The sequence below is a fragment of the Podarcis vaucheri genome (genome assembly GCF_965113315.1).
Source record: "Podarcis vaucheri genome assembly, chromosome: 18".
NCBI lineage: Eukaryota > Metazoa > Chordata > Lepidosauria > Squamata > Lacertidae > Podarcis > Podarcis vaucheri.
The window spans coordinates 2599529-2626291 of NC_138756.1; the positions used below are offsets into that span (position 1 = coordinate 2599529).

General features: G+C 46.5%; 1 protein-coding gene and 1 long non-coding RNA gene across 6 annotated transcripts in view; one reads left to right on the forward strand and one right to left on the reverse strand.

Moving 5' to 3' along the window:
* Nucleotides 1-1135: 1135 nt before the first annotated feature.
* The window catches only part of LOC309522726 (mucin-16-like), a 66531-nt gene continuing 40903 nt past the window's right edge, over nucleotides 1136-26763 (forward strand). Inside the window, exons 1-36 of one of the 5 annotated variants that reach the window (XM_082206198.1) lie at nucleotides 1136-1414; nucleotides 3657-3773; nucleotides 5091-5219; nucleotides 6578-6732; nucleotides 6830-6897; nucleotides 7026-7198; nucleotides 7729-7755; nucleotides 8250-8404; nucleotides 8502-8569; nucleotides 8698-8870; nucleotides 9412-9438; nucleotides 9945-10099; nucleotides 10191-10258; nucleotides 10368-10540; nucleotides 14284-14310; nucleotides 16235-16389; nucleotides 16486-16553; nucleotides 16796-16968; nucleotides 17278-17304; nucleotides 17521-17669; nucleotides 17755-17822; nucleotides 17949-18121; nucleotides 19284-19310; nucleotides 19939-20093; nucleotides 20179-20246; nucleotides 20381-20553; nucleotides 23320-23346; nucleotides 23563-23711; nucleotides 23797-23864; nucleotides 23991-24163; nucleotides 24506-24532; nucleotides 24721-24869; nucleotides 24966-25033; nucleotides 25167-25339; nucleotides 26370-26396; nucleotides 26530-26693. In XM_082206198.1, the coding sequence (XP_082062324.1) occupies nucleotides 1309-1414; nucleotides 3657-3773; nucleotides 5091-5219; nucleotides 6578-6732; nucleotides 6830-6897; nucleotides 7026-7198; nucleotides 7729-7755; nucleotides 8250-8404; nucleotides 8502-8569; nucleotides 8698-8870; nucleotides 9412-9438; nucleotides 9945-10099; nucleotides 10191-10258; nucleotides 10368-10540; nucleotides 14284-14310; nucleotides 16235-16389; nucleotides 16486-16553; nucleotides 16796-16968; nucleotides 17278-17304; nucleotides 17521-17669; nucleotides 17755-17822; nucleotides 17949-18121; nucleotides 19284-19310; nucleotides 19939-20093; nucleotides 20179-20246; nucleotides 20381-20553; nucleotides 23320-23346; nucleotides 23563-23711; nucleotides 23797-23864; nucleotides 23991-24163; nucleotides 24506-24532; nucleotides 24721-24869; nucleotides 24966-25033; nucleotides 25167-25339; nucleotides 26370-26396; nucleotides 26530-26693 (3882 nt within the window). In that variant the 5' untranslated portion in view covers nucleotides 1136-1308. The remainder of the gene's footprint in view (nucleotides 1415-3656; nucleotides 3774-5090; nucleotides 5220-6577; nucleotides 6733-6829; nucleotides 6898-7025; nucleotides 7199-7728; nucleotides 7756-8249; nucleotides 8405-8501; nucleotides 8570-8697; nucleotides 8871-9411; nucleotides 9439-9944; nucleotides 10100-10190; nucleotides 10259-10367; nucleotides 10541-14283; nucleotides 14311-16234; nucleotides 16390-16485; nucleotides 16554-16795; nucleotides 16969-17277; nucleotides 17305-17520; nucleotides 17670-17754; nucleotides 17823-17948; nucleotides 18122-19283; nucleotides 19311-19938; nucleotides 20094-20178; nucleotides 20247-20380; nucleotides 20554-23319; nucleotides 23347-23562; nucleotides 23712-23796; nucleotides 23865-23990; nucleotides 24164-24505; nucleotides 24533-24720; nucleotides 24870-24965; nucleotides 25034-25166; nucleotides 25340-26369; nucleotides 26397-26529; nucleotides 26694-26763) is intronic. The other 4 variants (XM_082206200.1, XM_082206199.1, XM_082206202.1 and 1 more) reach the window with 4 other exon arrangements.
* LOC309523087 lies at nucleotides 6008-12190 on the reverse strand. Its single transcript, XR_014215234.1, has 6 exons — nucleotides 12029-12190; nucleotides 10426-10505; nucleotides 8747-8842; nucleotides 7075-7170; nucleotides 6688-6871; nucleotides 6008-6054 (listed from the first exon to the last, which is right to left on the reverse strand). It is a non-coding gene; the product is annotated as an uncharacterized lncRNA (long non-coding RNA).

Here is a 26763-nt window from a genome sequence, read left to right on the forward strand (position 1 = left end):
ACATCAACTGTAGCAGAAGCCGCCACTTCTCCACTGCAGACCACAGAGCTCCCATCCAGTACTGAGGCTCTATCCACTTCACCAATGGAGACTACAGTGCTGACATCAACTGTACCAGAAGCCACCACTTCTGCACTGCAGACCACAGAGCTCCCATCCAGTACTGAGGCTCTATCCACTTCACCAATGGAGACTACAGTGCTGACATCAACTGTAGCAGAAGCCACCACTTCTCCACTGCAGACCACAGAGCTCCCATCCAGTACTGAGGCTCTATCCACTTCACCAATGGAGACTACAGTGCTGACATCAACTGTAGCAGAAGCCACAACTTCTCCACTGCAGACCACAGAGCTCCAATCCAGTACTGAGGCTCTATCCACTTCACCAATGGAGACAACAGTGCTGACATCAACTGCAGCAGAAGCCACCACTTCTCCACTGCAGACCACAGAGCTCCTATCCAGTACTGAGGCTCTATCCACTTCACCAATGGAGACAACAGTGCTGACATCAACTGCAGCAGAAGCCACCACTTCTCCACTGCAGACCACAGAGCTCCCATCCAGTACTGAGGCTCTATCCACTTCACCAATGGAGACAACAGTGCTGACATCAACTGCAGCAGAAGCCACCACTTCTCCACTGCAGACCACAGAGCTCCCATCCAGTACTGAGGCTCTATCCACTTCACCAATGGAGACTACAGTGCTGACATCAACTGTAGCAGAAGCCACAACTTCTCCACTGCAGACCACAGAGCTCCAATCCAGTACTGAGGCTCTATCCACTTCACCAATGGAGACAACAGTGCTGACATCAACTGCAGCAGAAGCCACCACTTCTCCACTGCAGACCACAGAGCTCCAATCCAGTACTGAGGCTCTATCCACTTCACCAATGGAGACTACAGTGCTGACATCAACTGTAGCAGAAGCCACCACTTCTCCACTGCAGACCACAGAGCTCCCATCCAGTACTGAGGCTCTATCCACTTCACCAATGGAGACTACAGTGCTGACATCAACTGTAGCAGAAGCCACCACTTCTCCACTGCAGACCACAGAGCTCCCATCCAGTACCGAGGTTCTATCCACTTCACCAATGGAGACTACAGTGCTGACATCAACTGTACCAGAAGCCACCACTTCTCCACTGCAGACAACAGAGCTCCCATCAAGTGCAAAATCTTTATCCACTTCTCCAGTGGAAACTACAGAAGTAACATCAACTCTACATGTTGCCTCCACTATTCCCATAGTGCCTGTGGAGGTCACGTCTAGTGGAGAACATCCCTCCACTTCTGCAATGGCTACTACTGAGTTAACATCGTGGTCCATAGCTCTTTCTACTTCCCATGGAGTTTCTGCTGGATTCACATCAGAGACAGCCACCACTTTAGAGACAGAGAGAGGTATGTTCCTTTATTTCCTAAGGGCTCATCCACTCTTATCTTTCCCCAAATTTTCTAGGTGCAGGTCTGTGTTTTATAACGCTGTATCTGAATGTTAAAACAAAACCAACAACCCTGACTCTTTCAGGACAAAAACGTGCTCTTTAATGTTGAATTGGAACAAATGGCATTTCAGGTTTTCTGCCAATTTAGTGATAAAGTGCAGGCTTCTGCCAAGGAAACTGCTGGGGCAGGAAAAAAGGACTCAGCCTTTCCACTTTTTAAAAAGTTAAGAGTCCTTTACTTACAAACTCTCCTAAGGTCAGATTCATGTCATTTTCCATACAGAATTCAGAAAAAGTTGCACAGGCAGTAAGCCTTAGTTTAGTTACAGTGGTAAATTTTTCCTATATTATTGGTTTAGTAATTCAAGAGAGGCTTATAAGAACAATGTGGTCTGAGCTGCAGCAACTAGCTCAGACCTCCTCACATGTTGAGCTTCTCAGGCGCCCCTGGTTTAAACCACTATGCCGCTTGGACTTGCCGATCAGAAGGTTGGCGGTTCGAATCCCCGCGACGGGGTGAGCTCCCATTGCTCAGTCTCTGCTCCTGCCCACCTAGAAGTTCGAAAGCACACAGTGCAAGTATATAAATAGGTACCACTTTGGCGGGAAGGTAAACGGCATTTCCGTGCACTGTTCTGGTTTTGCCAGAAGCGGCTTAGTCCTGCTGGCCACATGACCCGGAAAAACTGTGGACAAACGCCAGCTCCCTCAGCCAGTAAAGCGAGATGAGCACTGCAACCCCAGAGTCATTCGCCACTGGACTTAACTGTCTGGGGTCCCTTTACCTTTACCTTTAAGCCTATCAGGACAGTTTACTCTATGGTCTTAACCCTCTCATGCAAAGGGCGAACCTCAGCCTAGGAACACGGCACAAAAGGAAACCTGGATGATCCCTTCCTTTATATGCAGGATGCTTTGCAAGGAACAGGTATGGGGTCACCTGGCCCAGGCACTCCCTGTCTGACACAAACAGGAAGCAGTGGAGGATGGGTTGGTGTCCTGAGACCTGTGGAGAGATCTTGGAAGGTTTGGTCAGAGCGGGTGGAGGAATGGGATGAGGATGTAGAGCTCTCAGAACTGGATCCCAAGGAGGTGCTCAGTAGATTAGGCGGCCCTGGCCTTGGGGACGGCCCGAAGAGAAGCCAACCCCAGTGGATCCTGAGACCCCAAGTGTTGCATCGCAGCAGTCTGATGTGACCCCAGCACTGTCAGAAAAGAGTCATTTGCATTTGAATATTCTCAACAGGTACAAATATTATAATGCTTGTTATTAACATAAGAGGGAGGTGATACATTTACCGTATTTTTCGCTCTATAAGACGCACCAGACCACAAGACGCACCTAGTTTTTGGAGGAGAAAAAGAAGAAAAAAAATATTCTGAATCTCAGAAGCAAGAACAACAAGAGGGATCCTTCTTGCTGTTCTGGCTTCTGGGATAGCTGCGCAGCCTTCATTCGCTCCATAAGACGCACACACATTTCTCCTTACTTTTTAGGAGGGAAAAAGTGATTCCTATAGAGCAAAAAATACGGTATTTTCTATCCCATGTAAAGACTTTTCGACAGTCCGCTGTTGTTGGGGGTTCCCCCAGACCTCCTCTCAGTGGTCCTGCCTAAGGATCAGGATACCAACCATGCAAGCGTCTGACTTCTCCGCTCGTTGAATGGGAGGCCCCATGGGGCCAGTAGCGTAGCGTGGGTTGCCCAGGGCCACGTGGAACAGGGTGGCAAACAAACAGTTGGAGTACGCATGCACATTCAGTTGCATAACAGTGTCACCCAGGAGATCGCAGCTGCAGAGATAAGAAAATAGGAGCCGTTCCATGGTCTGGAGAGGTCACTTCCGGGTTCCCATGGAGAAGCCCAGTGACGGAAGCATGTAGCTGTATTGAGGCAGCACCGGGTGTTGAAATTTTGTGCCCCTTACAATTTTGTGCCCAGGGCAATCGCCTATAGGGCCCCCCCTATGCCACGCCACTGGGACTGTCAGTTGTTGGCACAACATCTTAGCTTCTCCTTTGCCGCATATCTCGGCCTCGGTTGCATTTCTTGACCCACATGCCGTATGCATCATAGCAACCGATGCACTGGCTGATGGAAACCGAGCTGAGAGTCTGTGTCTGAAAGTGGGAGCGTCAGCAAAGACATGTCAGCAAAGATCTCTGGCCGGCAGTAATGGAAATCTGTCCCCTTCCAGCCACCAAATGCAACGAATCTGTGATCCAGCCTGTTACTGAGAAGCCAATCCTGCAACCGGGAGGTGTTAAGAATGCCACAACGCCACAAGCAACTACGCCCCGTGTCAGAACAACAAGTAAGTATTAACTATTGCTGATACTGTTAGGGATAATTCACTTTCTGACCCACCCTTCACTACAATGTCCCTGGCCGGTCTTGCTCTCATTTTGAAAAGATGTCTATCCATATTCTGCAGATAGATAGATGATAGATAGATAGATAGATAGATAGATAGATAGATAGATAGATGCTAGAGAGAGAGAGAGATGGTAGGGATGATAGATAGATAGATAGATAGATAGATAGATAGATGGTAGAGATAGATAGATGGTAGAGATAGATAGTAGAGATAGATAGATAGATAGATAGATAGATAGATAGATAGATGGTAGAGATAGATAGTAGATAGATGGTAGAGATAGATAGATAGATAGATAGATAGATAGATAGATAGATAGATAGATAGATAGATAGATAGATGGTAGAGATAGATAGATAGATAGATAGATAGATAGATAGATAGATAGATAGATAGATAGATAGATAGATAGATAGATGATAGATAGATAGATGATAGAGATAGATAGATAGATAGATGATAGATAGATAGATACTCTACTACACTGAAATGTTTCTTGGATTGTCCTTGAATCTTCCTGCCACACTTGCCATCCTCTCCTTTCAATTCTGGACCCGCACATGCTTTTCTAGTCCCTCCCCCTTTTCAGGGTGAGCAGAGTGGATCCTAAGTATGGCTGCGCAGTCATGGATACAGCTGCTGAGCTGCTCAGCTGCCTCATTCCTTTAGTTAGAATGACTGAATCTGTATCCGCCCCCCATGACTAGGGCGTCCAGATTTCACGGTCCTGCTCCTATAACCATTTGCCAATCACCATGGGACTTTTTTGAGGGGTGGGGTGGCTTTTTTGAAGAAGCCTGCGTGTGAATTTCTTTTATGTGTGGAGATGAGTAAGGCTCTATTCTGATGGCATGAGTATCACGGCAACCGGTAGATTCTTCGTCCGCCTTCACAACCGTTGTAACAAGCCCCTTGTTATCTTCCGCCTGTTCTGCCCTTGAGGACTTCTGGGATCCTTCTTTGTCCAGCTCCTTCCCTTTGACCTTACCGCCTTGGGTGACCCTGCTGGGAGTACGAGATTCCCAACAGCTTCGCTCACAAGGGTCATAGGAACATGCAAGCCCACTCGTCATGACGAAGTGATGATCCTTTGAGAACCAGTGCTCTAAGCATGTATCACATAAGCTCTCTTTTGATTTCATTGATATGAACCCTTTCTGGAGACTTAAAGGGCAGGCAAAGGAAGAAGGATTATCTCATCTCCCCATCACATCATCTCATGGTAACCCCCCCGGCTCTCTATTTCCTCCATAGGCTCTTCCACAAAGCCTCAGCTGCCTCCACTTATACCCGCAACAGCCCGCACAACCATCAAAATCACCCCGGTAGCGACAACCCCCAGACAGCCGCCAGTAATTTCCTCCACGGCATCCCAGCTGACAAGTAAGAAAAATTCACAGTGATGGTTTTGTTTTTAATTATTTAAAAATGATTTTTAAAAGGAAGGGGAGCTGGAAGCATGTTAATAATGATTTTATTATTTAGACCCCACACATCTGACTGGGTTTCCCCAGCCACTCTGGGCGGCTTCCAGCAGATACAAAAACATGAAACATTAAAAAAAACATTTTAAAAACTTCCCAATACCAGGCTGCCTTTAGTTGTCTTCTAAAGATTGTAAAGATTCTAAAGATTGTAAAGATTGACCGCTTTTGCGGCCTAGTCAGGAGTCAGGCGCTGGCAGGGAGCGATGCCGCCTCCCCATCACTGAAAAGAAGAAGAAGAGTTTGGATTTGATATTTGATTTGGAGTCTCCAAGCGGCTCACATTCTCCTTTCCCTTCCTGCCCCACAACAAACACTCTGTGAGGTGAGTGGGGCTGAGAGACTTCACAGAAGTGTGACTGGCCCAAGGTCAACCAGCAGCTGCAGGTGGAGGAGCGGGGAAGCGAACCCGGTGCACCAGATTACGAGTCCACCGCTCTTAACCACTACACCACACTGGCGTTCTGTGGCCCAGTTGGGCCCGCGCCACCTTCCCGGTCCCCCCTCCCGCCGCAAATGCAAGCTAGGTATAGGCTAGTAGGCCAACCTAGCGGCCTACTCAGGGGGCCGTGCTGCCCACTCAGTCTGGCAGCGCCCTGGGCAATCATCTGCCAGTGGAGGAGCCAGCTCCCCCCCCCACACTGTTGCCAGGGAAAAGCTCCAAAAAAGTAAAGAAAGCCGGTTACTTACCTGAGTCCAGCCGCCTGGACACGCTCCTGATCTTGATCCTGATCCTGGAAGGGAGAATGGCAAAAGAGGCTTGAGCCCAGGGGTCAGCCTCTTTTCTTTTGGCCTTAGGCCTGCCCCCGGCCGGCCGTCCATTGTCCTCCCTGGCCGAGGGCGGGTCAAAGGCCAGCTCAAGCAGGTGGGTGGCACCCGCCCAGGTGAGCCTCATTCGGTGCCCACCTGTGGGGAAGGGAGGGCAGATATTGTATAGTTACTTATCTCCTTGGCATTTGATGGGAAGGGGTTCCAGATGCCCACCTCTGGGGAACTCCCACCTGAAACCTGCCGGCAATGGCCAATTTGCTGGCAGTTGGGAGATCCTTCCCCAGCCAGCCAACAGATAATTGGAGCCCCCTGGCCACGCCACCTTTGAAAGCGGGCAAACGTATGACATTCATTTCAAATATTGTATTCTGGGTATTGCTTTATTTGATTTCCCATTTTTAACCATCCTGGGTGCCCTTTGGTAAGGAAGAGTGGGGTAGAAATTTACCGAATACACACGTTCATTTATTCCTTCCTCTGTTCCAGCCACTCTGCCAACACCAGCCCGAACAACAACCCCAATTCCAGCGGTTGAACAATTCACCGTCAATTTCACCATCACCAACCTCAAGTACAGGGAAGAGATGGGAACTCACAGTTCCAAAATATTCAATGCAACAGAGAGTGATCTCCTCCGCCTGGTAAGCCTGACTCCATGGCAGTTAGCAAGGGATGTGTAGATAAACTTGTACACTTTCTGTAGGGTGGAATAAGCTCAATGTCTCTTTCCTTCCTCAGCTTGATGGAATTCTCCTCAACAGCAGCATTGGCCCGGCATATCTGAGGTGCAGAGTGACTCAACTCAGGTAAGCCTTCCTAAAAGGCGAGAACATATTTGCTCTGCTGGCAACCCAGGCAAACAAGGTTGGCATCTTCTGTCCTCCCTTGCCATATCTGTGGTCAATCCTGAATCCTGATTTCCCTCTCCTCCCAGACCGGTGAGAGATGGGGACGAAACCGGAATGGACGCCGTCTGCACTTACCGCAACGACTCCACCACGCCCACCTTTGACCGAGTGAAGTTGTACCACGAGATCGTCAACCAGACCAACGGTTTCACTGAGATGGGGCAATACTACCTGGAAAGATACAGCCTCTACGTCAACGGTAGCTGAGTGGTTTTTAAGCTTTGGATGTGCATCAATTATCTGGATGTGTGTGGATGTGTGTATGTATCTGAAGAAGTGTGCATGCACACGAAAGCTCATACCAAGAACTAACTTAGTTGGTCTTTAAGGTGCCACTGGAAGGAATTTTTTTATTGTGTCCATGAATGTTACTAGAAGCAACACAGCGGTTTCTCCAGCCCAGCCTTCTCCAGAAGCCAAAATTCTGAGACAGAATGCTGCGGACTTTGATGAATACTGTATGATACTGTGTGTTGTTTGGGTAGAACGGGGCTAATCATGATGCAGAGATATGACTATGGAGGTTTTCACCAGATGTTGTGTGAGGGTCTGAGGCTCCCTTGGCAGTGAGATTTTCTCACAGAGGAGAAGGATGTTCATTCCTGTGTACAGACAGTGCACCGTCCAAAATAGTGAGGAATCCCAACCCGTTACTATTATATTTGAAAAGCCTGTTTGTGGTATTACATTATGCAATATCCTGAATTAACGTCTCTTCCATTTCCATAGGTTATCGTGAAACCCCTCCTGAAACAAGTAAGTAGAACCAAATTTAAATTCTAACACAGCAACATTCAGAGGAGCTGATGTCCACAATGCATGAGTGGAAGAGTACCAAAATGAAGCTTCTTTGATTCAAGTAATTCATTTGTTAGATTTATCAGTCTCACCATGTGATCGACACTTAGTTGACATACAAAATATTTCAATCTGTTAAGAAGGGGATATATAATTTGAGAATATGGAGTTTCATGGCCTTTGTTTTAATTCTTGCATTCTGAATATTGCTTTATTTGGTTTTCTTTTCTGAATTCTCAATCGCACCATTCCATTGACTTTTGTTAAAATTAAAAGTATTTCAATCTCTTAAGGAGGAAACATATATCATGAGACTTGGGAGTCTGATGTCTTGCATTTTAATTATTGCATTCTGGCAATTCCTTCATTTGATTTCCTCTTCTTTTTACTATTCTGCTTCCCCTTTGGGAAGGGTGGAATGCAAATTCATAAAATACCTACGTCTTTTCCAGCCACTCTGTCCACACCAGCCCAAAGAACAACCCCAATTCCAGCGGTTGAACAATTCACCGTCAATTTCACCATCACCAACCTCAAGTACAGGGAAGAGATGGGAACTCACAGTTCCAAAATATTCAATGCAACAGAGAGTGATCTCCTCCGCCTGGTAAGCCTGACTCCCTGGCAGTTAGCAAGGGATGTGTAGATAAACTTGTACACTTTCTGTAGGGTGGAATAAGCTCAATGTCTCTTTCCTTCCTCAGCTTGATGGAATTCTCCTCAACAGCAGCATTGGCCCGGCATATCTGAGGTGCAGAGTGACTCAACTCAGGTAAGCCTTCCCCAAAGGCGAGAAAATATCTGCTCTGCTGACAACCCAGGCAAACAAGCTTGGCATCTTCTGTCCTCCCTTGCCATATCTGTGGTCAATCCTGAATCCTGATTTCCCTCTCCTCCCAGACCGGTGAGAGATGGGGATGAAACCGGAACGGACGCCGTCTGCACTTACCGCAACGACTCCACCACGCCTGCCTTTGACCGAGTGAAGTTGTACCACGAGATCGTCAACAAGACCAGCGGTTTCACTGAGATGGGGCAATACTATCTGGAAAGATACAGCCTCTACGTCAATGGTAGCTGAGTGGTTTTTAAGCTTTGGATGTGCATCAATTACCTGGATATGTGTTGATGTGTGTGTGTATCCATGAATGTTAATAAAAGCATCACAGCAATATCCCCAGCCCAGCACTCTCCAGAAGCCAAATTTCTAGGACCGAATGCTGCGGACTTGGATGAATATGATACTGTGTGTTGTTTGGGTAGAATGGATGGCTGCTTGTGAACTGAATGCTGGGGTATTTTCAAGTGATTTTGTTCCTGCTTGAGTTGCTGTGCGAATCTGGGTGCAGGGATGATGCTATGGAGGTTTTTGTCCCCTGCCCAGGAGACCTCCCCATGTCATGAAAATGTCCAAAGCCGATTGAGGGGATTGTCATGTGATGGACATGATTGTGTCATAATGCGTGTGAGATGCTTCTCACTGCCTCTGCTTAGTGCATCTTCTGAATACAGGAGGACATAACTATTCTCCTGGCCCAGAAAAAAAAACCCTCCATATTTTAAACATCAATATATGGAGAGCTTCTCAAATGGCCATCTCTTACTTTTCTGTAGGTTATCATGAAGACCCTCCTGAAACAAGTAAGTAGAACCACATTGAAATTCTAGCCCTACACCCGCCTCTGACAATCAGAGGAGCAGATGTTGACAATTAATGAGTGGAAGAGTACCAAAATGAAGCTTCTTTGATTCAAGTGATTCATTTGTTAGATTTATCAGTCTCCCCATGTGATCAACACCAAGTTGACATTGCAAATATTTCAATCTGTTCAGAAGGGGATATATAGTTTGAGAATATGAAGTTTCATGGCCTTTCTTTTAATTCTTGCATTCTGAATATTGCTTTATTTGGTTTTCTTTTCTCAATTCACATTTACACCATCCCATCGACTTTTGTTGAAATTAAAAGTATTTCATTCTCTTAAAGAGGAAACATATATTGTGTGAGACCTGGGAGTTTGATGTCATGCATTTTAATAATTGTATTCTGGGAGTTCTTTCATTTGATTTCCTCTTGTTTTGACTTTTCTGCTTCCCCCTTGGGAAGGGTGGAATGGAAATTTATGAAACACCTATGTCTCTTCCAGCCACTCTGCCAATGCCAGCCCAAACAACAACCCCAATTCCAGGGGTTGAACAATTCACCATCAATTTCACCGTTACCAACCTCAAGTACAGGGAAGAGATGGGACAACCCAATTCTACAGTGTTCAACACAACGGAAAGAGCACTCGTTGCAGTGGTAAATCTGATTGCGACTGCTTGTGAGAACGGCTTGTGAGGAGGGGTAGACAAGGCTCTTGTTTTGACGTCGTGTCTCATTCCTCTCTCAGCTTGGCAGGATCCTCAGCAACAGCAGCATTGGCCCTGCGTATCTGGGGTGCAAAGTGACTCAGCTCAGGTAAGTCTTCCTCCAGTGGGAACACACCTTGCAAGTGGGACTCCATCCTTTCTTCCCTTGTGGACCATTCTGCATCCTGAATGATCTCCCTCTCTCTTTGTCCTCCCAGACCAGTGAAGAACGGGGATGAAACTGGAATGGACGCCGTCTGCACTTACCGCAATGACTCCACCAGCCCCGCCTTTGACCGAATGAAGGTGTACCACGAGATCGTCAACCAGACGGACAACTTCAGCAAGATGGGGCCCTATGAGGTGGAAAGATACAGCCTCTACGTCAATGGTAAACAAGTTGTGGAGCCCCTGAAGTGCATAGATTCAGTGTGGGTGGGTGGGAGAGAGAGAGAGAGAGAGAGAGTTTTGTGCAGTACCCTCAAGCCCAGCCTTCATCTGAGTCAATGTTTGCAGAGATATTCAGACCCTTTCTTGCAAACTAAATGCTGGGGTATTTTCAAGTGATTTTGTTCCTGCTTGAGTTGCTGTGCGAATCTGGGTGCAGGGATGATGCTATGAGGTTTTTGTGCTCTGCCCAGGAGGCCTCCCCATGTCATGAAAGTGTCCAAAGCTGATTGAGGGGATTGTCATGTGATGGACATGATTGTGTCATAATGCGCGTGAGATGCTTCTCACTGCCTCTGCTTAGTGCATCTTCTGAATACAGGAGGACATAACTATTCTCCTGCCCCAGGAAAAAAAAAAACCCTCCACATTTTAAACATCAATATATGGAGAGCTTCTCAAATGGCCATCTCTTACTTTTCTGTAGGTTATCATGAAGACCCTCCTGAAACAAGTAAGTAGAACCACATTGAAATTCTAGCCCTACACCCGCCTCTGACAATCAGAGGAGCAGATGTTGACAATTAATGAGTGGAAGAGTACCAAAATGAAGCTTCTTTGATTCAAGTGATTCATTTGTTAGATTTATCAGTCTCCCCATGTGATCAACACCAAGTTGACATTGCAAATATTTCAGTCTGTTCAGAAGGGGATATATAGTTTGAGAATATGAAGTTTCATGGCCTTTGTTTTAATTCTTGCATTCTGAATATTGCTTTATTTGGTTTTCTTTTCTCAATTCACATTTACACCATCCCATCGACTTTTGTTGAAATTAAAAGTATTTCATTCTCTTAAGGAGGAAACATATATTGTGTGAGACTTGGGAGTTTGATGTCTTGCATTTTAATTATTGCATTCTGGCAATTCCTTCATTTGATTTCCTCTTCTTTTTACTATTCTGCTTCCCCTTTGGGAAGGGTGGAATGCAAATTCATAAAATACCTACGTCTTTTCCAGCCACTCTGCCCACACCTGCCCAAACAACAACCCCAATTCCAGGGGTTGAACAATTCACCATCAATTTCACCGTTACCAACCTCAAGTACAGGGAAGAGATGGGACAGCCCAATTCTACAGTGTTCAACACAACGGAAAGAGCACTCGTTGCAGTGGTAAGTCTGATTGCGACTGCTTGTGAGAACGGCTTGTGAGGAGGGGTAGACAAGGCTCTTGTTTTGACGTCGTGTCTCATTCCTCTCTCAGCTTGGCAGGTTCCTCAGCAACAGCAGCATTGGCCCTGCGTATCTGGGGTGCAAAGTGACTCAGCTCAGGTAAGTCTTCCTCCAGTGGGAACACACCTTGCAAGTGGGACTCCATCCTTTCTTCCCTTGTGGACCATTCTGCATCCTGAATGATCTCCCTCTCTCTTTGTCCTCCCAGACCAGTGAAGAACAGGGATGAAACTGGAATGGACGCCATCTGCACTTACCGCAATGACTCCACCAGCCCCGCCTTTGACCGAATGAAGGTGTACCACGAGATCGTCAACCAGACGGACAACTTCAGCATGATGGGGCCCTATGAGGTGGAAAGATACAGCCTCTACGTCAATGGTAAACAAGTTGTGGAGCCCCTGAAGTGCATAGATTCTCTCTCTCTCTCTCTCTCTCTCTCTCTCTCTCTGTGTGTGTGTGTGAGAGAGAGAGAGATTGAGAGAGAGAGAGAGATTTGTGCAGTACCCCCAAGCCTAGCCTTCATCTGAGCCAATGATTACAGAGATATTAGGATCGCTGCTTGTGAACTGAATGCTGGGGTATTTTCAAGTGATTTTGTTCCTGCTTGAGTTGCTGTGCGAATCTGGGTGCAGGGATGATGCTATGGAGGTTTTTGTGCTCTGCCCAGGAGGCCTCCCCATGTCACGAAAGTGTCCAAAGCTGATTGAGGGGATTGTCATGTGATGGACATGGTTGTGTCATAATGCGCGTGAGATGCTTCTCACTGCCTCTGCTTAGTGCATCTTCTGAATACAGGAGGACATAACTATTCTCCTGCCCCAGAAAAAAAACCCCTCCACATTTTAAACATCAATATATGGAGAGCTTCTCAAATGGCCATCTCTTACTTTTCTGTAGGTTATCATGAAGACCCTCCTGAAACAAGTAAGTAGAACCACATTGAAATTCTAGCCCTACACCCGCCTCTGACAATCAGAGGAGCAGATGTTGACAATTAATGAGTGGAAGAGTACCAAAATGAAGCTTCTTTGATTCAAGTGATTCATTTGTTAGATTTATCAGTCTCCCCATGTGATCAACACCAAGTTGACATTGCAAATATTTCAGTCTGTTCAGAAGGGGATATATAGTTTGAGAATATGAAGTTTCATGGCCTTTGTTTTAATTCTTGCATTCTGAATATTGCTTTATTTGGTTTTCTTTTCTCAATTCACATTTACACCATCCCATCGACTTTTGTTGAAATTAAAAGTATTTCATTCTCTTAAGGAGGAAACATATATTGTGTGAGACTTGGGAGTTTGATGTCATGCATTTTAATTATTGTATTCTGGGAATTCTTTCATTTGATTTCCTCTTGTTTTAACTATTCTGCTTCCCCTTTGGGAAGGGTGGAATGGAAATTTATGAAACACCTATGTCTCTTCCAGCCACTCTGCCAATGCCAGCCCAAACAACAACCCCAATTCCAGCGGTGGAACAATTCACCATCAATTTCACCATCACCAACCTCAAGTACAGGGAAGAGATGGGACAACCCAATTCTACAGTGTTCAACACAACGGAAAGAGCACTCGTTGCAGTGGTAAGTCTGATTGTGACTGTTTGTGAGAACGGCTTGTGAGGAGGGGTAGACAAGGCTCTTGTTTTGACGTCGTGTCTCATTCCTCTCTCAGCTTGGCAGGTTCCTCAGCAACAGCAGCATTGGCCCTGCGTATCTGGGGTGCAAAGTGACTCAGCTCAGGTAAGTCTTCCTCCAGTGGGAACACACCTTGCAAGTGGGACTCCATCCTTTCTTCCCTTGTGGACCATTCTGCATCCTGAATGATCTCCCTCTCTCTTTGTCCTCCCAGACCAGTGAAGAACGGGGATGAAACTGGAATGGACGCCATCTGCACTTACCGCAATGACTCCACCAGCCCCGCCTTTGACCGAATGAAGGTGTACCACGAGATCGTCAACCAGACGGACAACTTCAGCATGATGGGGCCCTATGAGGTGGAAAGATACAGCCTCTACGTCAATGGTAAACAAGTTGTGGAGCCCCTGAAGTGCATAGATTCAGTGTGGGTGGGTGGGAGAGAGAGAGAGAGAGAGAGAGTTTTGTGCAGTACCCTCAAGCCCAGCCTTCATCTGAGTCAATGTTTGCAGAGATATTCAGACCCTTTCTTGCAAACTAAATGCTGGGGTATTTTCAAGTGATTTTGTTCCTGCTTGAGTTGCTGTGCGAATCTGGGTGCAGGGATGATGCTATGAGGTTTTTGTGCTCTGCCCAGGAGGCCTCCCCATGTCATGAAAGTGTCCAAAGCTGATTGAGGGGATTGTCATGTGATGGACATGATTGTGTCATAATGCGCGTGAGATGCTTCTCACTGCCTCTGCTTAGTGCATCTTCTGAATACAGGAGGACATAACTATTCTCCTGCCCCAGGAAAAAAAAAAACCCTCCATATTTTAAACATCAATATATGGAGAGCTTCTCAAATGGCCATCTCTTACTTTTCTGTAGGTTATCATGAAGACCCTCCTGAAACAAGTAAGTAGAACCACATTGAAATTCTAGCCCTACACCCGCCTCTGACAATCAGAGGAGCAGATGTTGACAATTAATGAGTGGAAGAGTACCAAAATGAAGCTTCTTTGATTCAAGTGATTCATTTGTTAGATTTATCAGTCTCCCCATGTGATCAACACCAAGTTGACATTGCAAATATTTCAGTCTGTTCAGAAGGGGATATATAGTTTGAGAATATGAAGTTTCATGGCCTTTGTTTTAATTCTTGCATTCTGAATATTGCTTTATTTGGTTTTCTTTTCTCAATTCACATTCACACCATTGCATCGACTTTTGTTGAAATTAAAAGTATTTCATTCTCTTAAGGAGGAAACATATATTGTGTGAGACTTGGGAGTTTGATGTCATGCATTTTAATTATTGTATTCTGGGAATTCTTTCATTTGATTTCCTCTTGTTTTAACTATTCTGCTTCCCCTTGGGAAGGGTGGAATGGAAATTTATGAAATACCTATGTCTCTTCCAGCTACTCTGCCCACACCTGCCCAAACAACAACCCCAATTCCAGGGGTTGAACAATTCACCGTCAATTTCACCGTTACCAACCTCAAGTACAGGGAAGAGATGGGACAGCCCAATTCTACAGTGTTCAACACAACGGAAAGAGCACTCATTGCAGTGGTAAGTCTGATTGCGACTGCTTGTGAGAACGGCTTGTGAGGAGGGGTAGACCAGGCTCTTGTTTTGACGTCGTGTCTCATTCCTCTCTCAGCTTGGCAGGTTCCTCAGCAACAGCAGCATTGGCCCTGCGTATCTGGGGTGCAAAGTGACTCAGCTCAGGTAAGTCTTCCTCCAGTGGGAACACACCTTGCAAGTGGGACTCCATCCTTTCTTCCCTTGTGGACCATTCTGCATCCTGAATGATCTCCCTCTCTCTTTGTCCTCCCAGACCAGTGAAGAACGGGGATGAAACTGGAATGGACGCCCTCTGCACTTACCGCAATGACTCCACCAGCCCCGTCTTTGACCGAATGAAGGTGTACCACGAGATCGTCAACCAGACAGACAACTTCAGCATGATGGGGCCCTATGAGGTGGAAAGATACAGCCTCTACGTCAATGGTAAACAAGTTGTGGAGCCCCTGAAGTGCATAGATTCAGTGTGGGTGGGTGAGTGGGTGAGAAAGAGAGAGAGAGAGAGAGAGAGAGAGAGAGAGAGAGAGAGAGAGAGAGTGTTTTGTGCAGTACCCTCAAGCCCAGCCTTCATCTGAGTCAATGTTTGCAGAGATATTCAGACCCTTTCTTGCAAACTAAATGCTGAGGTATTTTCAAGTAATTTTGTTCCTGCTTGAGTTGCTGTGCCAATCTGGGTGCAGGGATGATGCTATGAGGTTTTTGTCCTCTGCCCAGGAGGCCTCCCCATGTCATGAACGTGTCCAAAGCTGATTGAGGGGATTGTCATGTGATGGACATGATTGTGTCATAATACCTGTGAGATGCTTCTCATTGACTCTGCTAAGTGCATCTTCCGAACACAGGAGGAGATGCACAGGAGAACACAATTCTCCTGCCCCAGAAAAAGAAACCTCCTTATTTTAAACATCAATATATTGAGAGCTTCTCAAATGACCATCTCTTACTTTTCTGTAGGTTATCATGAAGACCCTCCTGAAACCAGTAAGTAGAACCACATTGAAGTTTTAACACAACACACTCCCAGTGTATCTTGTCCTTTTCTAGGTTACAATGAAGCCCCTCTTGAAGTAAGTACCACCCAAGAATTTTTAAGTAGAGTCTCTTACAACATAGTCAGGGATGCGACCTTTTGGTAATATATCATTGAACAGGGTGTCAATATGAGCACCCTTTAATGGATTGGATATAATAATTGTATAATGCTAGAAATCTCTTGACCCTAGTACATATCTTTCCTCTCCTGTTCCAGCCACTTTGCCAGCACCAACACAATCGCCAACCCCAGTCCCAACACTTGAACACTTCACCCTCAACTGTACCGTCACCAACCTCAGATACAAGCCAGAAATGGGAACTCCCAACTCAAAGGCCTTCAACGCTACAGAGAAAGTGCTGACCATGCTGGTGAGACTGATTCTAGGCCACTTGTGAGAATGGCATGCAATGAGGTGTGAGTGAGACTGTTGATTTCACCAATTAAGTGTTTCTTTTCTTCTTCAGTTTGGAAGAATTCTCCGCAACAGCAGCATTGGCCCGGCGTACCTGGGATGCGAAGTGACTCAGCTCAGGTAAGCCTTCCTCAAGTGCGGAAACATATATCCTCTGGTCCTTTCTCACTCTGGCAACAGTGGTATCTGAAGAAGTGTGCATGCACACGAAAGCTTATACCAAGAACTAACTTAGTTGGTCTTTAAGGTGCTACTGGAAGGAATTTTTTTATTTTGATTCTGGCAACAGTGACTTCATCCCTCCTCTGTTGTCCACCTTCATTGTCTGTCCTAAACCTGAAATTCTTTCTCTCTCCTCCCAGACCGGTGAGAAATGGGGAGGAAACTGGAATGGACGCCGTCTGCACTTACCGCAATGACTCCACCATGCCAGCCTTTGACCGTATGAAGGTGTACCAAGAGATTGTCAACCAGACAAGTGGCTTCACCAAGATGGGTCCCTACAACATGGAAAGATACAGCCTCTACGTCAACGGTAGTCACTTCATGTGCATGGATTAACTGTCTGTGGTTTGTGTCATACTACAGAAATAAACTCTCCTCTGAGCTCAGTGTTCTTGTTGTGTCCATGATTTCCTGAGAGATGAGGCCTCTCACTCCAGAACTGAGGATGTCATGTTTCATAGGCAGAAGGAAATTTGGGAGTGGGGCATAGAGAAGGGGGAGCCTCCCCTAAGGAGGATTACGCTCAGAAGAAGTCTGGATTGAACCCTTTTCAAGTGTCTACAACTGCAACACCACTGTTTTGGTCCAATCATAACCAGCCTGTCTTCCTTTGTCCTAGGTTATCATGAGGTCCCAGCTGAATCAAGTAAGTTTACTTTTAAAAATCCTACATCTTTAAGCCCTTCATGGCCCTTTCACCAAACCCAAGGAAGTTATAGGAAGGCAATAGTGTTGGCCATTTGTCAATTGAAGAGCATCTATGTGAACATATATAAATTGATTGGTTGTTATTCTGATCAGTCACACCATGCAATGAGGTGCTAGCCTCTGCCTGACCCATTCATTTCATTTCCTGTGGTAGCCCCTCCACCAGCCCTGACACCAACCCCAGTCCCAACACTTGAACCCTTCACCGTCAACTGGACCGTAACCAACCTCAAGTATAACCCAGAAATGGGGACGCCCAATTCAAAGGCCTTCAACGCTACAGAGAAAGCTCTCACCACGCTGGTAAGTCAAATTCCTGCCCACTTGTGAGAATAACTTGCCATGATCCCATTGGTTTGATGTACTCAATGCCTCCTTCATTTTTCAGCTGGGAAGAATTCTCCGCAACAGCAGCATTGGCCCGGCGTATGTGGGATGCAAAGTGACTCAGCTCAGGTCAGCCATCCTCAAACACGGGAACCTTTTAGCTCTGATCATCCCTTGAACAGACATGAATGATCCTCTCACCCAACCGTTCCAACTGCTCATAATTCTACTCAACCTTTCTCTCTCTCCTCCCAGACCTGTGAGTGATGGGGATGAAACCGGAATGGACGCCGTCTGCACTTACCGCAACGACTCCATCACGCCCACCTTTGACCGGGTAAGGGTGTACCATGAAATTGTCAACCAGACCAGTGGTTTCACCAAGATGGGTCCCTACAGCATGGAAAGATACAGCCTCTACGTCAATGGTAACGAGCTGTTTCCTAATCTTCTCGCGTGCATGCCTTATCTCTATGTGGGGTTTGTGTCATAGTACAGAAGTAGACTGAGCTCAGTTTTCTTGTTGTGTCCATGATATCCTGAGAGATGATGCCTCTCACTCCATCATCATCATCATTTTTAATTTGTATACCATCTTTCTATCTTACAATACCCAAGGCGGTTTACAAGCTGAAGAAACAAAAAATGTACATCTTATAACAATCTAATGCAATACAAAAATGTGATAATAACAATAACTTTAAAATAGGCAGCCTACATAAAAAAGTAACATTCAACAATCATTAGAATAGTATAAAATAATAATATCAATGTCAGGTGGCTGGAGCGGTTGCTCAAGAGTAACAGGACCTGTGTTTTACAGGCTTTATTTTTGTGCAAACTATTTACAAAGCTCATGTCTGGCTCAGTTGCTAGCAGAATCTGGGAGTGGTCTTTTTTTTTTAACCTCCCCCAACATAAGAGTTTCGTTACCCCCAGCCGTCTCCTCCCCTCCCTGCGCCCCAAACTACTGCGCAGAATGGGCGATGGGAAGGGCGTGTTTCCCTCCAGACCAGCTTGCCCAGAAGTGGTGTTAAGGCTCCTACCAGCGTCCTCTGGTCCTTGTACCTCTTCCCCACTAGAGGTGGGGCTTTTCTCCTCCCTGGAAGAGGAGCTGAGCTGCTTCGCAAGATTTTCATAGGATCCCTGTAACACAAACTGCCCTTCTATTTCTCGCCTCTGAGCCTATGGCAGTTCCCTATCAATCAACATATAAAAGTTAAACAGAAATCCACTCAACAGTTACAATAAATGATATCTAAACTATAATCAATAAAACAATGGCAAGCCACAGTACATAAAACAATAAAATACACATTGGGAAGCAAAGACTAGAGGGTGGAGCAAGGCAGGTGGAAGGAGGGCTTGCCTGATGGAGTCTCTCCCCTCAGTTCATCCTTCAGGTACAGCTTCCTTCTGAGGGGATTTCATGTTTCATAGGTGGAAAGAGGGGGGAATGGAGAGAGGGGAGCCTCCCCTGAGCAGGATTACACTCAGAGGAAGTCTGGATTGAACCCTTTTCAAGTGTCTACAACTGAAACACCACTGTCTTGGTCCATTCATAAACAAGCTTGTCTTCCTTTGTTCTAGGTTATAATGAAGTTCCTGTTGCATCAAGTAAGTACCATATCATAATCCTTAAATTGTGTGCATTGGTTGTAGAATTTCCCCCCCATTTATTATGGGATTTTTTGTGATACACAAACGACATGAGAATACTTGCTATACTTGTTTGCAGGATCTGATTACTTTCCGCAGGGCGTGTAAGACAGAGGTGTTCCGCCTGGTCTTTGGCTTGGAGCCAATTTGATTCCCTCCCTCTCTTTCGTTTTTCTTTTCCTTCTCCTCCTGCGTCGAGGCTACATTTTAATATTTTAATGTTTCAATATTTTAATGCTGTATTTTAATTTTGTTTTTAAGTTGTAATCACTCAACTTGTTTTTATTATTGCTTGTAATCCGCTCTTAGCCCGGCCTTGGCTGGGGAGGGCGGGGTATAAATAAATTTTATTATTATTATTATTATTATTAATATTATTATAACATTATTCTTGTTTATAAAACACAATAAAATAAAAATATAAACAACTGTGCTCAAGACAAACTCAAGGGAACTACTAAAATGAGGGAGTCAGTAATGGCCGTGGCTCAGTGGAAGAGCATAAATTTTAACATGCTTTTGTTGATTGCTTTGCTCTGTGTCATAATCCCATCACACGATGTACCACCTATTCTTCCACTTGCAGCCACTCTGCCAACGCCAACCCCAACGCCAACCCCAGTCCCAACACTTGAACCCTTCACCGTCAACTGGACCATAACTAACCTCAAGTATAACCCAGAAATGGGGACGTCCAATTCAAAGGCCTTCAACGCTACAGAGAAAGCTCTCACCACGCTGGTAAGTCCAATTCCTGCCCACTTGTGAGAATAGCTTGCCATGATCCTATTGGTTTGATGTACTCAATGCCTCCTTCATTTTTCAGCTGGGAAGAATTCTCCGCAACAGCAGCATTGGCCCGGCGTATGTGGGATGCAAAGTGACTCAGCTCAGGTCAGCCATCCTCAAACACAGCAACCTTTTAGCTCAGATCATCCCTTGAACAGACACGAATGATCCTGTCCCGCCAAACCGTTCCAACTGCTCATAATTCTGTTCAACACCTCTCTCTCTCTCTTTCCTCCCAGACCTGTGAGTGATGGGGATGAAACCGGAATGGACGCTGTCTGCACTTACCGCAACGACTCCACCACGCCCACCTTTGACCGGGTGAGGGTGTACCACCAGATCGTCAACCAGACCCGCGGTTTCACCAAGATGGGTCCCTACAGCATGGAAAGATACAGCCTCTATGTCAATGGTAATGAGCTGTTTCCTAATCTTCTCGCGTGCATGCCTTATCTCTATGTGGGGTTTGTGTCATACTACAGAAATAGACTCTCCTCTGAGCTCAGTGTTCTTGTTGTGTCCATGATTTCCTGAGAGATGAGGCCTCTCACTCCAGAACTGAGAGCTCTGTAAATGGGGAATTCATGTCTCATAGGCAGAAGGAACTTTGGGAGTGGGGCATGCAGAAGGGGCAGCCCCCCCTGAGGAGGATTACACTCAGTGGAAGTCTGGATTGAACCCTTTTCAAGTGTCTACAACTGAAACACCACTGTCTTGGTCCATTCATAAAGCAGCATGTCTTTCTTTGTCCTAGGTTATAATGAAGTTTCTGTTGCATCAAGTAAGTACCATATCGTTATCCTTAAATTGTGCTCCTCATGACAAACTCAAGGGGTTGCAGTTATATGAAGGTGTCAGCAACGGCCGTGCCAAAGTGGAAGAGCATAAATTTTAACATGCTTTTGTTGGGCCGTGTTCAGAAAGTGGTGGTGGGGGATGAGTGTTCAGACCCCTGGGCTCTCACTTGTGGGGTGCCTCAGGGTTCTGTCCTCTCCCCCATGCTTTTCAACATCTACATGCGGCCGCTGGGAGAGATCATCAGGAGGTTTGGGCTGGGTGTTCATCAGTATGCGGATGATACCCAGCTCTACCTCTCTTTTAAATCAGAACCAGTGAAGGCGGTGAAGGTCCTGTGTGAGTGTCTGGAGGCGGTTGGAGGATGGATGGCGGCTAACAGATTGAGGTTGAATCCTGACAAGACAGAAGTACTGTTTTGGGGGGACAGGAGGCGGGCAGGTGTGGAGGATTCCCTGGTCCTGAATGGGGTAACTGTGCCCCTGAAGGACCAGGTGCGCAGCCTGGGAGTCATTTTGGACTCACAGCTGTCCATGGAGGCACAGGTCAAATCTGTGTCCAGGGCAGCTGTTTACCAGCTCCATCTGGTACGTAGGCTGAGACCCTATCTGCCTGCGGACTGTCTCGCCAGAGTGGTGCATGCTCTGGTTATCTCCCGCTTGGACTACTGCAATGCGCTCTACGTGGGGCTACCTTTGAAGGTGACTCGGAAACTACAACTAATCCAGAATGCAGCAGCTAGACTGGTGACTGGGAGCGGCCGCCAAGACCATATAACACCGGTCTTGAAAGACCTGCATTGGCTCCCAGTACGTTTCCGAGCACAATTCAAAGTGTTGGTGCTGACCTTTAAAGCCCTAAACGGCCTCGGTCCAGTATACCTGAAGGAGTGTCTCCACCCCCATCATTCTGCCCGGACGCTGAGGTCCAGCGCCGAGGGCCTTCTGGCGGTTCCCTCACTGCGAGAAGCAAAGCTACAGGGAAGCAGGCAGAGGGCCTTCTCGGTAGTGGCGCCCGCCCTGTGGAACACCCTTCCAGCAGATGTCAAAGCAATAAACAACTACCTGACATTCAGGAGACATCTTAAGGCAGCCCTGTTCAGGGAAGTTTTTAACGTGTGATATTTTATTGTATTTTTGGTTTTTATGGAAGCCGCCCAGAGTGGCTGGGGAGGCCCAGCCAGATGGGCGGGGTATAAATAATAAATTATTATTATTATTATTATTATTATTATTATTATTATTGATTGCTTTGCTGTGTGTCACAATCCCATCACACAATGTACCTCCTATTCTTCCACTTGCAGCCACTCTGCCAACGCCAACCCCAGTCCCAACACTTGAACACTTCACCCTCAACTGTACCGTGACCAACCTCAGATACAAGCCAGAAATGGGAACTCCCAACTCAAAGGCCTTCAACGCTACAGAGAAAGCGCTCACCATGCTGGTAAGTCTGATCCCCATCTACTTGTGAGACTGGCATGGGACATGTTGTGGGTGATCTTGATGATTTCACCAATTCAATGTTTCCTTCCTTCTTCAGTTTGGAAGAATTCTCCGCAACAGCAGCATTGGCCCAGCGTACCTGGGATGCAAAGTGACTCAGCTCAGGTAAGCCTTCCTCAAATGCAGAAATATATATCCTTTGGTCATTTCTCACTCTGGCAAGAGGGACTTCCTCCCTCCTCTGTTTTCCACCTTTGGGGTCAGTCCTGCATCCCAAATTCTCTCTCTCTTTCCCCAGACCGGTGAGAGACGGGGATGAAACTGGAATGGACGCCGTCTGCACTTACCGCAACGACTCCACCACGCCCGCCTTTGACCGGGTGACGTTGTACCATGAGATCGTCAACCAGACCAGCAGTTTCACCAAGATGGGTCCCTACAGCATGGAAAGATACAGCCTCTACGTCAACGGTACCCTAGTGTTTCTTAAAGATTTCATGTACATAGATTACCTCTCTGTGTGGTTTGTGCCATAGTTACAGCGCAGGTAGTCCTGAGGGTCCCGTCTGCTCATCAGGTTTAATGTTTTCAGAGAGATGAGGGCTCCATCTCCAGAATGACGTGCTTTCAAATGGGCTGAAGGAAGCTGAATTGGCTGCAGAGATAGATTGTGGAAGAGGTCATCAACCACTGAGAAGGACGCCTTCTTCCTGTTGCTGCCCCTATTACTGCACCACGTAGCCCATGTTCATGAAGCTTTCCTAATCCCCACAGAGCTGGTTGGGAGGGAGATAGATTGGAGGACCCCCAACTTCCAAGCAATACACCATGCAAGGGAATTCTGGATGCAACCAGTTCTATTCTTTGCCAGAATCTGCATCTGACACACCACTGTCTTTCCTCATTAATAAACCTGTGTATCTTCTTTTTCCCAGGTTATCACGAGGTCCCAGCTAAATCAAGTAAGTTTACTTTTAAAAATCCTACATCTTAAAGCCCTTCATGGCCCTTTCACCAAACCCAAGGAAGTTATAGGAAGGCAATAGTGTTGGCCATTTGTCAATTGAAGAGCATCTATGTGAACACATATAAATTGATTGGTTGTTATTCTGATCAGTCACACCATGCAATGAGGCGCTAGCCTCTGCCTGACCCATTCATTTCATTTCCTGTGGTAGCCCCTCCACCAGCCCTGACACCAACCCCAGGCCTGGCAGTTGAACCCTTCACCGTCAACTGGACCGTAACCAACCTCAAGTATAACCCAGAAATGAGGACGCCCAATTCAAAGGCCTTCAACGCTACAGAGAAAGCTCTCACCACGCTGGTAAGTCCAATTCCTGCCCACTTGTGAGAATAGCTTGCCATGATCCTATATGTTTGATGAACTCAATGCTTCCTTCATTTTTCAGCTGGGAAGAATTCTCCGCAACAGCAGCATTGGCCCGGCGTATGTGGGATGCAAAGTGACTCAGCTCAGGTCAGCCATCCTCAAACACGGGAACCTTTTAGCTCTGATCATCCCTTGAACAGACATGAATGATCCTCTCACCCAACCGTTCCAACTGCTCATAATTCTACTCAACCTCTCTCTCTCTCCTCCCAGACCTGTGAGTGATGGGGATGAAACCGGAATGGACGCCGTCTGCACTTACCGCAACGACTCCACCACGCCCACCTTTGACCGGGTGAGGGTGTACCACCAGATCGTCAACCAGACCAACGGTTTCACCAAGATGGGTCCCTACAGCATGGAAAGATACAGCCTCTACGTCAATGGTAATCAGCTGTTTCCTAATCTTCTCGTGTGCACGCCTTATCTCTATGTGGGGTTTGTGTCATAGTACAGAAATAAACTCTCCTCTGAGATCAGTTTTCTTGTTGTGTCCATGATTTCCTGAGAGATGAGGCCTCTCACTCCAGAACTGAGAGCTCTGTAAATGGGGAATTCATGTTTCATAGGCAGAAGGAACTTTGGGAATGGGGCATGCAGAGGGGGGAGCCTCCCCTGAGGAGGATTACACTCAGTGGAAGTCTGGATTGAACCCTTTTCAAGTGTCTACAACTGAAACACCACTGTCTTGGTCCATTCATAAAGCAGCATGTCTTTCTTTGTCCTAGGTTATAATGAAGTTCCTGTTGCATCAAGTAAGTACCATATCGTTATCCTTAAATTGTGCTCCTCATGACAAACTCAAGGGGTTGCAGTTATATGAAGGTGTCAGCAATGGCCGTGCCAAAGTGGAAGAGCATAAATTTTAACATGATTTTGTCGATTGCTTTGCTGTGTGTCACAATCCCATCACACAATGTACCTCCTATTCTTCCACTTGCAGCCACTCTGCCAACCCCAACGCCAACCCCAGTCCCAACACTCGAACCCTTCACCCTCAACTGTACCGTCACCAACCTCAGATACAAGCCAGAAATGGGAACTCCCAACTCAAAGGTCTTCAACGCTACGGAGAAAGCACTCACCATGCTGGTAAGTCTGATTCCCATCTACTTGTGAGACTGGCATGGGACATGTTGTGGGTGATCCTGATGATTTCACCAATTCAATGTTTCCTTCCTTCTTCAGTTTGGAAGAATTCTCCGCAACAGCAGCATTGGCCCAGCGTACCTGGGATGCAAAGTGACTCAGCTCAGGTAAGCCTTCCTCAAATGCAGAAATATATATCCTTTGGTCATTTCTCACTCTGGCAAGAGGGACTTCCTCCCTCCTCTGTTTTCCACCTTTGGGGTCAGTCCTGCATCCCAAATTCTCTCTCTCTTTCCCCAGACCGGTGAGAGACGGGGATGAAACTGGAATGGACGCCGTCTGCACTTACCGCAACGACTCCACCACGCCCGCCTTTGACCGGGTGACGTTGTACCATGAGATCGTCAACCAGACCAGCAGTTTCACCAAGATGGGTCCCTACAGCATGGAAAGATACAGCCTCTACGTCAACGGTAGCCTAGTGTTGGTTTTTAAAGAAGATTTAGTAGTAAGGGGTGGGGGCGTGTTTGCGTTATTCTAATGCTTCTGAATGGTTGTGGTGGCTCTACACTTTGGAGTAAGGAGTGGCAAGTTAGGAAGTTTGGGAAACTTTGTGCATCAGGTTGTTCCTTCACATTCAGGTGCAGAAAAGAGAATTGGGGAGGCACCTGGCTTGACAGCACGTGAAAAAAGTCTAGGTGTCTTAGTAAACAACAAGCTTAACTTGTATCAACAGGGTGAGACCGCAGCCAAAATGTGAATGCTCTTCTAGGCAGCATCAACAGAAGTCTAGTGTCCATATCAAGGGAAGTCATAGTCCCACTCTGTTCTGCCTTAGTCAGACCACACCTGGAATACGGTGTCCAATTCTGGGCACTACAATTTAAGAAGGATGTTGGCATCTGCAGAAGAGGGTGACCAATAAGGGCCTGGAAACCAAACCTTATGAAGAATAGTTGAGAGAGTTGGGTAAGTTTAGTGTGGAGAAGAGGAGACTGAGAGGAGATAGGATAGCCATTTTCAAATATTAGAAGGGCGAGGAAATATCTGAACATGGAAGATGGGGAAAGCTTGTTTTCTGCTGCACCAGAGGGTAGGACACAAACAAGTAGATTCAAATGAGAAGAAAAGAGATTGTGACTAAACATCAGGAATAACTTTCTGGTGGTGAGAGCTGTTCAACAGTGGAAGAGAGGGCCTTGGAACATGGTGGGACATGTTGGAACATTCATTGGAGGTTTTTTGCCTATCAGGGATCCTTTTGGTGTGATTTCTGCATTGCAGTGGTTTGGACTAGATAACCCCCAGAGTCCCTTCCACCACCACAATTCTACAATTCTGTGCCTTTGATTGTGTATTTGTTATGGCTTCCTCGGATATGGTGGGGTCCCCCCCCCCAACTGTCCACGGGCAAGTGCATCTTGTAGACTAGGGATCAAAGCAAGAATTCTTTCATCACACTGATTTTAACACAAACCCATTCCTTCCTTCCCTTTTGCCTAGGCTATAACGAACAGCCTCGCGAAACAAGTAAGTACCGTATTGGAAACCTGATTTTGAGTCCATTCAGAACATGATGGGCAGGGAAGGAGAACCAGGGGTGACGGTCTCGTGATAGAGCTTCAACAGAAGACGGTCAAGATATCATTGTTTTCCTTTCCAGCTGTTTTGCCCCCAGTGCCAACCAAAGCACCAACCCCAACCCCACCCCTGGCGGTTGAACGATTCACCGTGAACTGCACCGTAACCAACCTCAGATACAAGCTGGAGATGGGCACTCCCAATTCGAAGGCGTTCAACTCCACAGAGAAAGCACTCACCACTCTGGTAAGACTGGTTCCAGTTGATGTTGATTGTTTGGGATGCTGTGGTGGTGTTCCCTGGTAGTTTGACCTCC